The 15,160-nt window shown below is 29.6% G+C and overlaps 1 protein-coding gene across 10 annotated transcripts in view; it reads left to right on the forward strand.

Annotated features, from left to right (window-relative positions):
• skd (mediator complex subunit skuld) overlaps positions 1-15,160 on the forward strand; it is a 34,994-nt gene that overhangs the window by 1,859 nt on the left and 17,975 nt on the right. For 9 of the 10 annotated variants that reach the window (XR_013040904.1, XR_013040905.1, XR_013040906.1 and 6 more), the window contains exon 2: positions 10,659-10,992. Coding sequence is in view for 1 of the 10 variants with exons in the window: in XM_012283632.2 (XP_012139022.2) it covers positions 10,659-10,992 (334 nt within the window). In the remaining 9 variants the exon portion in view is untranslated. Of the gene's footprint in view, positions 1-10,500; positions 10,590-10,658; positions 10,993-15,160 lie in introns of those variants that run through there. The other variant, XR_013040910.1, reaches the window with a different exon arrangement.

The raw sequence follows: 15,160 nt of genomic DNA on the forward strand, positions 1-15,160 counted from the left end.
CCTAACGAATAATTAACCTTCTTTTTAATTCTTTACATGTCAATGGTACACGATCACACCCATCCGACAGTTAATCTAGTTTAGTTTCATATTAGTAGTCTGAAATTGAACGGTAAACCCTACGTATCTAAAGCTATCAACCGTTTGACAGTGGTATCTTTTGTATGTTTTTTTGGAAATTTTCCAGTTATGAACGTTGCGGAGATATTGAATTTTTTTCTTTAATCTCTATGGTCGATTAAAATTCAAGAAAGTCAGGTTGTTCGTTGTGTCATTAGTTTGCAGGAAAAGCAGTGCTTTCGTTTTGACTCCTCGCAGCTTTCCCCCCGATGAAGTTCGTTTACGTCCTCGACAGTTCGTCGTCCTCTATCGTTCCGCGTGAATTCGATTCGAGAAATAGTTTCGATATTTCCGTTTAATCGATATTCAGTGCAATTTTGCGTTGATATTTCTGCATTAAATGCTGTCACTATTTTCTTTAATTATTTACTGCTTTACGTTATTGATAACCATTTACAGATATTTAATGTTATTTTTTATAAAATATAGATTCAAAAGCTAAAGTTAGGTTAGTTTTCAACGTTTAGAGAATTGAGATGGTTAATTTTAGTATTGGTTAGGTTAACAGCTATCTTTGACTTAATTTTTGTTTAAACTAGTAAAGCACAGTAATTTTATATATTGTTATTTTATTATTACGTTACTTGAAAAAATTTTGGTATTTCTGGAAACGTAAATTTCAAAATATTTACATTTTGTCAAATTTTATTCCTCGCACAATTGATTCACGTAATTTTTAAAGAAAAAAATCGTGGAAAAATACTGGGCAGAATAATTCGAAGGCAGTTTTAGTGTACAGCTTTATAGTTACTTTGTATTCACAGTAAAATTCGAGTTGCAACGGCCAGGTAGGAGCAATGCTCGACTACAGTGATTCTCATTCCAATCGTATATGAAACGTCATCTTTAATTGAACACTCAAAACGGCAATTATATTCTATTAATGCAATTTAATTTAAAAATACAAGTGAAACGAAATAACAGTAACTAATGATTATTCAACACTTTTTTACTTCTTTATATAATAATTTTTTTTTCGCAAAATATAATATTATTTTTCTATTAATGGAAAATATTTTAATATAATTTTTAATAATTGTAAATTTTAGTATTACAATTTTTTAAATTACTGAAACAGAAATATGTGTAAATATTGGCAGGGGAATTTAAGGAATCATTGATACAGATTACAAGGAACTGTAATACTGAAACGTATAGTAAAAGGATCGTGATCTTCCTTCTTCGTTGACGTTGGAATGATTGAAATGCACGCAGTCACGTAGCCTTGTAGAATTTACTAAGCATTTAATGCTAGACATTTTTTTAACATGCTTTTCTTCTTTCTTGTGTTGAGATTCGAATGTTTACAACAAATAATCTTTGAATTATTGCGCATCAAATAAAATATACTATTCGTTTCATAATTTTAGGCAGAAATGGGTCTTTCTCAATGACAGTAATGATAATGCTTTGTATATATCATTATGCAGCGCAGCATATTATCTTTGTCGTAACGTGACCTCGTAATTTACACTCGATGTATTATTGATTATATTTTTAAAAAAGAATATATGAAAATTGAAATTAAAGCGTGAAGTAAATGTGGTTAGAATATTGTTCGAAAAAAAGAAAAATTAATTATTTTAAAAACCAATACAAAATTTTGAGTGTTCATTCTTATAATTATTTTAATAATAATTTATTAAATAATTTCTTAAATAATAAATTATTAAATAATTTATAAAATCTATTTGTTACATTATTTTTTAAAATTATATTGTTTCTATCAAAAAATAGGCAAATATGAGTTAAATTTTCTTTTATTTATAACAAACGAAAATCTATCTTTTTTTTGTTCGTATTTCATGAAAAAAAGTAATAAGTAAACATATTTTTTTTTTTCAAGAAAATATTCAATTTTATCTGAATATTTGTATGGTCAAAACGGACAGGATAACTCAGTAATGTTATCGCTTCTTCCGGTATCGATATAATTTGTATGGCAGGTAAGGGATTAACGGTTTCAAGACCTTGGTCAAATTTCCTCCATATAAAACGCTAAATGCCTAATAAAGAATTTTCAGTAAATTTCTAGAAGGGAACTGCTAAATGTCTATTCAAAAGAAAGTTCGAAGGAATAATTTTCTAAGAAATAGACAATTGTATAGCAATAATTTTCGAAGGAAAATAAATCTCTTTTTTGTTTTCTGAAAATAAAAGAACGGTATTCCGAGGTCAGGCAAAAGTGGCGAGCCAAGCCGAATGGCGTGTAAACTCTCTTGTAGTCTTAACACGTCACGTCCTCGCGGTGCAAGGCTTTCACCTAGGCTGGTCAAGCCCCTTCGGCTTCTCCTGTTTCTCGCCACGGAGCACCAGTTTCAGCATAATCTAGCCGACAGACTTGCTCGACGAAGAAGCCGCGTGCCTTGCGTATCTTGCTCGAGAAATCACCAGAATGGTCTAATATAATAGAGGATACTCAGTGTCTCTCTGATCGTTTATTGCTTTTCTTGTATTTACACCACAAACGGCTTTGATAAAAAGCCACCCTTAAATTGATGCGTTTTGAAAAATTTTAATATTTGTCATTTAGGTCATTTGGTTATTTAGATCGTTTGTTGTATTTGTCATTTGGTTTTTCACCTGAGTATCGGAAACTTTTTAAGAAAATAAATGTTGAAAAATTCCATGTTGGTTGATATAAATTTTATAGAACGCTTTTGAAAATAACTCTTGTGGTTCATTGTGTAGAGTTCTGAAATTATAATTGAAGGATCGATGGATCGAGTCCCAAATTCGGGGAAGTCAATATAATACTTTTTTTGTTTTGTTTTCTTAATATTTATGTTACAAACGGAATTTGTGATAATTATGAAATATTGGATTAATATTTTTGATTAAAAACACATATTATTATTTTAAAAATGCCACGTAATGACTTTGTTAATACTTAGGATAAATCTTCAATTTGTATTTTAGTTTTTATTTAATTAGTTCTGTAATCTGTTTTCCATTTGAAAATACGTATATGTTTAAGTGTAGTTAAATTTAACACTTGAAGACGGTTATACTTTTATATTATTGTTCTTTATCCTGTTTTATATTTACTGCATACGTAAGAATTGTATTTCGAAAAGTGGTAGTTTTATCATTAGTAAAGTTTTGTCAGTAGATTAAAATAACCCACTCACAATTTTCAATATAATATTCACATGCGTTGGAAAAGTGATTTAAACTTAAATTCTTGTTGTCTTAACAATCCAATGTCACAGGATTAATGATCTAATTTTTAACTGAAAGATAAATAACGTTACGGAGAATATATATTCTATGAAATGTACGGTCATAAAAATGTTTATTTTCATTATGTATAATTTACGATTAGCAGAAAAATTGTATTTGAAAGCTTTCATAATGTTATAACAAAATTACTAGTTTTTAAATTAGCATTATACAGTACCGAAAATTTAGCCTTATTAGTGAAACATAAATATGTATGTTACATCATAATCTCAGAGTAGGTTAGGTCGTATTTAAATTAGGTCAGCGTATAATTTTGGGGTTAGACTAGGTCGGTGTACAGATCGGTTGGAATAGGTCCAGATCATGGTTAGGCTAGATTATGCTAGGTTAAATTAAAACAGTGTCAAGTTCGTTGACAGTTAGATGAGACAGGGTGTTAATAGTAAGCTAGGTAATGAAGTGGTTAGGTTAGGTTGGGATTACGTTGTGATTAGGTTAGTAAGTAAATCTGAGTAAAGGTTAAGTTAATTTAGAATTAAGGTGTTGTGTTTAGATCAATTTGGAGTTAGATTTGATCGACGTTAAATGAAATTAAACAAGTTACAAGATAGGTTAGGTCTGTTGAGGTTAGGACAAATAACGTAAACGAAACTATTCAAATTTTGTGTAATTGAATAATTAATGTAAGAATATCGAAAGCAGACATCATATAACGTTAATATTCTAGTAGTAGTGGAAAGTGGTAAACTAAAAGCTTACATTTGAAAATTAGTGTATTAATAGTATGTATTAATATTCTGATATATCTTATAGCATATGATACATGTATACGATTACAGAGTTTGTTAAAAATATGATTTAGGATAATTCTCATATATAAAGTGCCATATTAAAAAATAACTCTTGTCGCTAGTTTGATATCATTATTTCTGTTAATATTAGTAGCTAAGCATTACATCTATTGAATTATTAATATATTTAGTTTTGGCAATAACAGTATTAAATTTCTATTGAATCAATAATAATATTAATACAGTATTATCATTACTATTCTGAAGATAGCAGGGATATTAGATTTTTATAGTATTTAGTACAGTAATGGTAATAGTAATGCTAATGTTAGAACACTGTACGATTCTAGAAATATAAGTAATATGAAGGATAGTAATACTTTATAATGCTACATTAATATTACGAACCCTGATAGTTCGTTAGTGATACTACGCTAACAGTTATTTGAAAGGGATGCATAATCATTTCATTTGTGAAATGAAGTATAATGCTAGTATGTTATTAGATTATTTATGAAAAATCTTTTTAAAAAAATTGATGTATTGTAGTAAATGAGGAAAGTTATTTAAGTAAAAAAACATTATACTATCCATATCAAGTCACTACTAATTTTGATAAGAAAATGATTATCTTTTTTGTATACTAATGTATTCATTTTAACAAAATTATAAGCAATAACAAAAATATCATCCGAATGAACAAGTACTAACTTTCCCGCCAAAAACATAAGCCCTTAGTTCTGATTTGAAACTTTGAAATAATTTTCGATTTTTGCCTCGGGCCTGTAAATACTAATGACGAGTCTGTATACAAAGATACACTTCGATACAAAATTAATTAATAGAACGTAAACTTTCAATACAGAGTTTATTTGAAATTAACAAAAACTAATTAATAAAATTTTATCAGTAAAAAAAATCTAAAAAAGTTATATTATTCATAAGATAATATTTCTTATTGATTATTATATTCAAATTGATTTAATTTCATAGTCAATATCGTACACAAATGAAATGTTTTCTACACAGCTGTTCTAACAGTTGAAATATTCGAGTCCATCTCTTTAAGCTAAGCACATCCACCTCAACACGGCAAAGTTCATTGAATTAATCTATTCTATCACAGGGTATCCACATTTAAATGGTTCTACTACTATACCGTTATAGTATCGAGCGAAAAGAAGTTCGTAGAACTGTGCAGGAAGCGCGATTTTATAGAGAAAAGAAAGACGCGCCTAAGAGGCGTACTATCCACTTTCGAGTGGCTTGTACGCAAGAGAATTCCGCTTCGTTACGCATGCGAATGTAATGTTGGTGCTGCTTTAACGGCGAGCGTGTGTAAGGAGGGCAGTAACAGAAATGGGAATTTACAGCTGTGCCTACGTTCAGAGCGCAACATAACGTTGCACCGCTAGAAAAATAAGATTGTATAGTTCCTTCTGTCTCTACTGACAGCTCGCTCGGTCAGGTATTGTTCTTTTTCGGCTGCGTTTCCATCAATAATGCGCGACGATATCCCCGAACTACGATCGGTTGCATTCGAAATTACAATCGCAATTTTCATTCAAAATTTCCTTTAAATTATATTGTACAACGATTCATTTAATAATTATAATAAGTACTTTATTTAATAATTTCAAGAAGTGAGAATGTGATTTAAACAAGCATTGAACACGAAGGAAAAAGTGCGAATATTCAATGGTGTTAATTGTGGAAACAATTTAAATTTTGATCTCTTATTAACGAAGCATAAAAATTCCAAAATTTTAATCTTTATAAAAAGATATAATTGTTAATTTTTCGAAGTTGGGGTTTTAAGCATAATAATTTTAATTTAGTTTAAAAATGTCACTAGACTTTTGAATTTGATGGAAAATTATAAGAGCTTGATTTTAAAAGAAAAATTTTTGTTAGATTGTAGGATGTAAGTAAAAATAAAAAAGAATAAGAGAGGAAAGGATTACAAACAGACGCGCGTGTATGGCAGGATGAAACGGAGGGAATGTAGGGGATCCGCGAGTTGAATCCACGCGGGCGGCCTTGCACGTCGCCTTGCTTGTATTGATCAGCCAACTTGACAGTCCCGTAGCGTTACGACGTGCGCCTTTGCTCACCGATTATTTCGTCGCGCCGACATGCTAGGCGCCATCGCATGTCCTTCCGAAATCGATTCCATTCTTTAAGAAATTATTCGATACGTTAAAATGATTTCCACTCTATATTAAAAGAAATATTAAAATATTTCTGGGCGGATTAAAAAATTTCCAGTATTCGGACAAAAGGTTCAACGTTATTAATAATACAATCTTTTTTTAAGTTGACCGGATCACTAAAATATTAAAAGAATACAGTCTGGAAATATTATTTAAAGCAGTAGAAACAAAATTCGGCATTACACGAATAATCTTAAAAAATTCAAAATAAAGTGATATTAAAAAATAATTTTTTTTGAGTCAAAAATATATTTGTAATTTTTAAATATCTTTTACTTTAAATTTATTGTGGAAAATTATTCGAGTGCTTTGAATGAAAGAAACGTACTAAATATAATTTTGAACGACGATTCTCTTCCTTTTTCGATAACGTTGTTGTCTGTGATTTCTTTAAGGCACTGTACTAAGTTTCCGCACTTATTTGAATTTGTTCCGGTTATGTCAGCTGGCAATGTGACGTAAGGAAATGCGCATATTTGATTGGTTGAGAAGCGCGCGACCTGCTCGCGTCTGCGCGTGCCTTTATTGCTTTGACAGACACATCGTGGCGCCATACGACAGACAGACTTGTTTACGGTGGCGCCGCTGTACATGAAACATTGTACTAAATAAGACAATGTTCGGAGTTTGTCTACCCTTTTGCGTTATTGTCGTGTCAATCTTGAATGTGATTCATGTTGACTGTAATTAAAACCTAATCAATATAAAATCAAATCATAATCTTCTAAATAACACTAAGAATAATAAAGTAGTAAAAATACCAAAGAATATAAATATAAAATAGTACAAATGGAACTAGCGCAAATATCAATTTTATTTCATTTTTGCACGCCGCGCATCTAATTATCTATGTTCTTTTTATATAATGTAGAATATAATAATCTAATAAGTATAGAATCATATACAAACCTATGTAAATACGCGTTAATTAAATAAAGCAGCTTTAAGATTAAAATTTTCGTGATACAGAATATTCATAATACGAATAGATATTATATCCGTGTCGATTTGTACATAAATATCATAACCTCTAACAAGCGATTATATTTTTACATGGGTTATAATTTATATACGAAAAATCGTTTTTGCGCATGCGCTAATTGCAGCGACGCGCTTTCTAATGATGCGTCGTGAACAGTTCGATCGACAAAATATCGAAAAATATCGATTAGTCGCACAATAGCAGAAAAAAGTGTATACGAATCAGGTGCAGGCGAGATATCGGTACAAGGTGAATGTACTCTCGTTGACTGAGATAAGGCATTTTCTTTAGACGTCGACCTTGGACGTAACTGGATTGCAACTGTAGTATTTGTGTTATCGAACAGAAGTTCATTGGCGTTTCAGAAGATACAATGTAACAGACAAAATGATTATTCGACGTAAAGTTTAAAAATATAATAAGAAATCACAATGCAACATTTAATTATAACCTAACAGGTATAAAATATTTTTTAACTGCTTATGTTTCGTTCATTTTTATTTATCAAATTTGTAAATCAATGCAGTGTCTTACAGCTCAAATGATGTATCGATATATTAAGGGTGAATCTTATTGTTCACGGTTAAATCAACGATTAGTTATCTTGCGTGACAAATGGAAATAGAATGCGGCGAAAGTTCAAGGACCGACCTTTCTCAATGGTCGACGAATGTTCGATACATTCCTTGCAATCCATAACCTATCTTCGCTAATTCGTACACTGTTATACAAACAAATTCAGACAAATTCATTGGACAATGTTTATAAACAATTAATTCGATGTTTATCATACATATCAATAATAAATAATAATTAGTTGTATTTCTAACTTTAAAGTTTCTTAAAGATTTTTTGCAGTATCTTTATAAATCAATTGTTATTGATAGCAATATATAACTCAATATTTTTTATATAAAACTGTGCAAAAATTTAGTTTGGGCATATTTTATGCGGAATTATCATATATTAAATTTCTAAATACGTATTAATTTATCTACTTAAATTATCTTATAAATTTTGTTCGCTATTCATCAAAGAGCTTTAACTTTTCATATTTCAATAATTAAGGATTGTTTCAAAGATTAAATTATTAAAATTTTTGTGCGCGCCAAAGTATTATTTAATTGTTATAATCTCTCAATAAAATAAGGTATACAGCGTGATACGGTTGAACGCGTCTCGTTATGCCTTATTATGCTTTATATTACCTGACATTTAAAAAAGTGTAATTAACCTTGAATTGACCTTAACGCCACTACCTACTAAACTTCCACCTACACAATTTGAACTTCAATCCCTTTAACATCTTAAATCACTTTTTTCATCCCATGCTTTAAAGACGTATTAACACTTTTTTTATAGAAAGGATTAATAGCACAATATTTCTTACAAAGAAATAAATTTTTGCCTATTCTTAGAATTCATTGACTTGCACATTTATTCATGTATAAATATTCCTCAAAATTGTACATTCTAACTCCGATAACGAAATACGTTAACAGTCGCAGACGACTGGTGCTTTTTGATCACGCCTGAAGATAAATCGATACATGAATTCATATATGGCACTTGCATTTCTATTTCTTGTATTTTTGACGTATGTACTTCGTATCAAATATTGTTTCGTTCAAGTAATGAAATGGTTGCCCGTCGCTGCTTTGAAAACCACTGTTTATTGAATTACAAAGGGAAGAAGTAAATGAAACGATTAGTGACCGTAAAAGCTACTGCCGCTGCTTAAACGCTTAGCGCACTCCGTTTTATTTGTGTATATCAGTGATGGGTAACTGCGCCCACGAGGGTGCGCTGCACAACTGCCAAGTGGCGTACACCTGCGGGCACTGATAGGTAATCAATTCTTCGCTTTGAATACTTGAAATTTCTGTTATCAGTTTTTAATTTCCTACTTACGAAAACTTCAATTTTATAAATTTGATATTTCTATATTTCAATACATTTAAAATCACCAATGACTTATGAAACCTTATGAAGACTTGCTTTGTGAATGTGTAAATTAATATGCTCTTAATGAAAAAAAACCTGTGATTCAATACAAGAAGACACTTAAGCATTATTCGATATTTATATTTATTTAATATCGCAATAAATATTAGAGAAATTATGGAGGTAGTAATTTATTATGGAGGTTATGTACATTATATAAGGAAACAAGATAAGAGATTGTGTACATTTACATAATCTAACCAATCAGATAGAGACTTATGATATCGATATAAATTAGCACTAAATATAAATGTATACAAAACTTTATAACATAAAATATAGAAAATAGAAAAATTTTATATATTTTTATATACTAACTAAACTAACATGTAGATTATATTCGTTTCAGAATAATTTAAAAACATTTCTCTTGAGATATTAATAAAAAATGGAAATATCCAATTGAGCGATTTTTAATTGAAAGATAAATTATAAATTATGGTCATAAATAATTTAAATTAATTTATAATAATAATGTGTATTTTTTTCTCATTAATCTTAAATCCATATAAACTCTGAATTAATATTTTGTAAAATATTCGCAACACTTTACAATCCTCCATATTGAAATTTGTGACGTGTCGGGCCTGCGCATACTCAACCAAAATTGGGCTACCTAAGGGTGCGTTTACATCCACAAAACAAAAATTTTTGTTAGTCCCTGTTTAATGTAATATGTAAAAAAGAAAAGATGGAAGACAGAAACTATATACGGACCTTTTCATCAGAGGAAATGACGATATTGATTTTGATCGGTATCGTTAATTTTCAGCAAAATCTATACCGCCAAATTTAATTTGTAAATAATGGTGCATTTTAACTAAGAGATACAAATTACATAAACAATCAATTTTAAACAAGTCGATGTATAGACATATCTCGACAATGAGAAAAACAAATGTCAATTATAAATAATACACATTTAGAGTTCTTCTTTTTGTACAGATATATTGAATGTGATTTCTTTTTAAATTTGTTGTTTTTATTTCTAAAGTTCCACGTAAAGAGCAGACAAAATACTTTTACAATTAAACAATCGCAATTTATTATTTATGTGGTTTTTTACATATTATTTGTTGAAAAGTGTATGTACTTTGATATTAGTATTTTAAGTCTATGTATTTTGCTGAAAAGTGCCGTAATTGACTTAACCTTGATTATTTTGAAACTCTGATTAGAACGTATTTAAAATAAAAATAAAGCACTTGAATTTCATCGAGGTAGAAGAATGAGCATTACATTCGTTTAGTGTGAATGCAGCCTGATGGGCAATACCTTGTTTTGTACTACAGATATGTGAGTCTATGGTAGTTAAGGGTCTAAATAGTGTTGGTTTGTTACTAATTATGTCTATTTTATTCGCAGACGGACCTCTGCGGCATCAAATGGAAGAAGCTCGTGTGGGGCGAAGTAGCCGGCGGTTTCGGGGGGACCCCCCTCGAGGACCCGGTGCTCTCGAGCTTCTCGCGGTGCCTTGCGGGTGACATTCTCTGCGTGTGGCGGCGTGTCGCCGCTACGCCGTCCACCTCCGGCCCGGCAACCGCCTCGGCAACCGGAGCTGGTATCTTCGACCTGGGCATCGCACCCTCGCCCGCACCACCACCTCTTTCCCTTACCGCCGCCAAGGAACTCTGGATCTTCTGGTACGGCGAGGAACCCGATCTCTCCGGTCTGTTGTCACCGGAACTCATTGCGTGTGGTAAGAAATAAAGGTTTCAATGGTTTTATGGAATCCGCGTGACTGCCTAACCCCATTGAGGACCAATTTTACATTAATACAAAATTCCATTTACAACATTTTTTCAGTCAGTTTATATTACTAAAGATTTATCGTTGTAGCTGTGAAAGGGAATTTCAGAGTTTCGCTGTTCCTTCTTTCATTTGCAAGAGAAATACATTACCTTTGGAACACCGATTTTGTTCGAAGTTTGCATAGTCGAATACTAAAAATAAAAGTACACAACCATAGTGCACAAAAAAAAAAAGAAATTTGCATTTAAAGCTTTTACTATGTATATTTAATTGTTTTGGAATAAGTAGCCATAAATCAGCAGCTTGCTGGAAATGTACTAGATGTACAAAATCGAGGGTTGCGATCTTGAATCCTCGTAGTAAATTGTAATCTTTTTTATTTCTATTTTTCTCGTATTCGGTTACACTTTTTATTCAAGTTATTTAAAAGATATCTTTTATCTGTAATAAAATAAATAAAGAGTAAGTTACAATGTTGCAATATTTTAGATTGTGAATGCTACTATAATATCGTCGTAATTATTGTAAATAAATTGTAGATTCACTAAAGAAAATAAAATAAAAGTAACAAACTTAGTTCAGTAAAAGATTGAATAGAATAAAACTTTATTTTCATTTAATTTTTCTGTTATAGAAAATATCCATTTTTTTAATGGATAAGGGTACAGAAAAGATTACATGCCTCTAGTCTTTTAAACCTAGCACTTTTCCAACAACTTATAATCCATTTATGATTTTGTGTTGCTCTCAAATAGTTATGTACAGAGTGTCGCAATTTTTTTACCAACAATTTTATTAACATATTCTGTTCGTAAAAATATGAAAGAAATGTTATATTAACATAGGATATCAAATACATTTATTTAATATTATAATATACATACGAAATGACAACAGTTGTTTGGTATCATATATTGGGTGTTCCAATTTTGTTCGTAAAACTTTTTAACATATTTTATGAATGAAAATAAGAAAAAATGTTTAAAAATTTTTAAAATTATTTTTAAAAATATGAATGTTGATCATTCAAATCTGGGACACTATATGTGGCATCAGACAAAAAAGCAGTCCAAAATTATTTTAGACTTTTGTTATAATTTTTCAATGAAATATTTAAAGCACTATGTTATTTTAACAGTTTTGTTTTTCTTTTGTATATGGTATAATGTTGATAAAAAAACTAGGACACCCTGTATATGTACATTACAAAAATTTTAAATGTAAATTTTTCCTTTTCCTTGATGGTGCGTCATGATTTTAGTAAATTATTAGTTTTAGAAATCGCTATGTTAAAGATTGTATACTTCATATCTTAGATCTTATAGTTTTATGAGATTCTTATTATAAATATTTACAGTTATATGACAAACACTGTTATTAATTTGAGCAGTATTTTTACTAATTGATGATAAATATTTTGTAACATAAATGGCTAGTATAATATGAACATTTTCCTCAGTACAAATAATTGTCAGTATCAAATCACAGTTGAGTTAGTACAATGCTATTTATTTGATAGATATAATTTTGTTTTTTGTAGTATAGGGAAGGTTATATTAAAAATTTATTATATGAACTGATGTTTTATTATAAAAAGTGATATTTATTTAAAATACTTGCTGAGATTTTTTAAACATACCGATTCAATAAATATGAGACTATTGTGAACTGACTTTTTTTTACATCGTAGAAACTCTTGTTGTGCTTTTGCTGTATGGACTTCTATAAAATATTATAATATGGCTTTCATATCTCAAAAGAATATATATAAATTGTTTATATATGTCTACAACATTTGATGAGAAATATACTACTACTATAAAATTATTTTATAATAAATTTCTTGTTCTTTATTATATAAATTTGTATATAATAAAGAACTGCATACGTAGAATTATATTATTTCAATGTTTGGTCCTCAATGGGTAAATAATAACAGTATTTAATCAATTATAAATAGATACTTGAATATACCTACAGTAAAACATATTGAGTATTAAAAAAATATTCGGCTAGATATTTTGAAAATTGTCAAACTAACTCCATAATATGCATTTATTAATTATGCTTTCTCTAAACATTGTATTCAATTATTTGCAACCTCCGTTGCAAAATGTCCTGACTAAAGTCTATAAAATTTCAGAGCGAATACAGCCAATAACTATGTTAATTAGAAGAATGAATGTGGCAAAGTATGGATGTGATGTCAGTAAACATGAAGATAATTTTGAATGAAGTTGCAAGGAGAAGAAGGAATAAGAGAAGAGAGTAAACAGAATTAACAAGAAAGTCGTATGAACTATTGATATGCTTGGTGCTTATACAAATTGAAAAGTTATAACAGGAATGATCCTTGTCATTTTTCATTTTTTGTTCAGTAAATTTTAATTTACTATCTAACAGTGCATCGAATATACTTTGTGTTGCATAGTTGATATTAATTTTATCTTATAAAGTTTTAATTATAATTAAATCATATTAATTGAAGAACCTCATGGTTAAAATTGTTATTTGAAAAAAAATATTTCTAAATTAGATTGACATAGTAAGAAATTAAATATTTAAAAATATCAATATTTTGCTTAAATAGTGATAAGATAGCAATGACTGTAATGTTATAGGAAGTCTTTTGTATAGAAAGCTAAGATGTGTGTAATTTTTTGCACTATTGATTTCACTACTATGATACATTATTAACTAAGGAGAACTGAAATTTTGTATAACAGGTCATTTTTGTTATAAACTTCTCAGTTGTAATTGTTATTTTGAGATATATCAATATAAAAATAATTTGCATTGATAGTATCCAGGGATACATGAATTCCATTCTGATTCATATTTTACTACAACTAAGTCTAGTTTTTATTAGGAACATTAATTAAATATTTGAATGTGATCATTTAAACGGGACTCTAAGCTTTAAATTGATATATCATAAGTGCCACCTTATGATACTTTTATGTCATGAAGTTGTGCCAGAAATTTTTACATTACAAAATCAACCATGTGGCATATAAATAGTAGCTTTTAAAATTTGGAACAAAAATTTTTTTTAATAGTAATACTTACTTGAGGTATCTAGTTTAGAATCATTACCGCTCATTTAATGTTGCAACTAAAAAATTACATACTGACAAGAAAATTACTTTGAATGTCGAAAATTTTAATAAATTTTTGTACTGATAGATCATGTTATTAAAATATATGTAGAGAAATCCATAGTAATATGACCTATCAACATGTATAAACTTATTAAAATTTAAGGACATTTGGGATGGTTTTCATATGAAAAAGTAAATTTCTCTTGGATCAGGAAATTGGAAGCGGTGTCGTGATTCTGGTGAACGTTGTAGAGAATCTCGTACGCTTTTGTTTTGGAGAAAGAAGGTGTGCAGTGCGAGCAAAGCGGTAACGCAAGCTAGACCGTGTTTCTCAGCATAGGGTCGCTGAACCATGGGTACTTGTCTGCAACTCGCTGCGATGCATCGCAAGGTTCCATGATTGTATGTTGCAAGAAATGCACCAATTGCAGAACCAACTGGCGAACCGTTAGTTCTGAACGAGTTCATCGTTTAAACGGTCCAAAATGGATGACAAGTGTATTAAATTTTACGTATGGTTCTAATGAATTGGTCAGTATTATCGGTATTGTACATTATGAAGGATCCACTAGGTGACGCACCGTTAATTCTGAACGAGTTTAACATTTAAGCTGGTTATATTATGAACATGTTACGAAATTCTTTTAAAATTTAACAGCATGAAAAGAATAACATTAATAAAATTTCAAAAAAGTTAGCCATACTAAAATGGAAATAATCGTTTTTGAGATCATGATATTTATATTTCAAATTTAAATATTCTCAGATTTTGAAATTTGGAAACGCAGAAATGTCAAATTTATACCAGCACAATTGTTTAAAAAAATGAAAAATGTAATAATATACATACATGCGTCACTTTTGAAATTTGAAATATTTATTAAAGAATTTAAATTCAGCCTCTAATTGTTTAATGAAAATTGAAAATCGAGAATTATTGTACGACAAGAGTGATTTTCTTTTGAAAGACTTTGGAGCTATAGAAAATACTTTCGTTTCTTTTTGTGATACTTT

This window comes from Megachile rotundata, chromosome 16, assembly GCF_050947335.1.
Source record: "Megachile rotundata isolate GNS110a chromosome 16, iyMegRotu1, whole genome shotgun sequence".
Taxonomy (NCBI): Eukaryota; Metazoa; Arthropoda; class Insecta; order Hymenoptera; family Megachilidae; genus Megachile; species Megachile rotundata.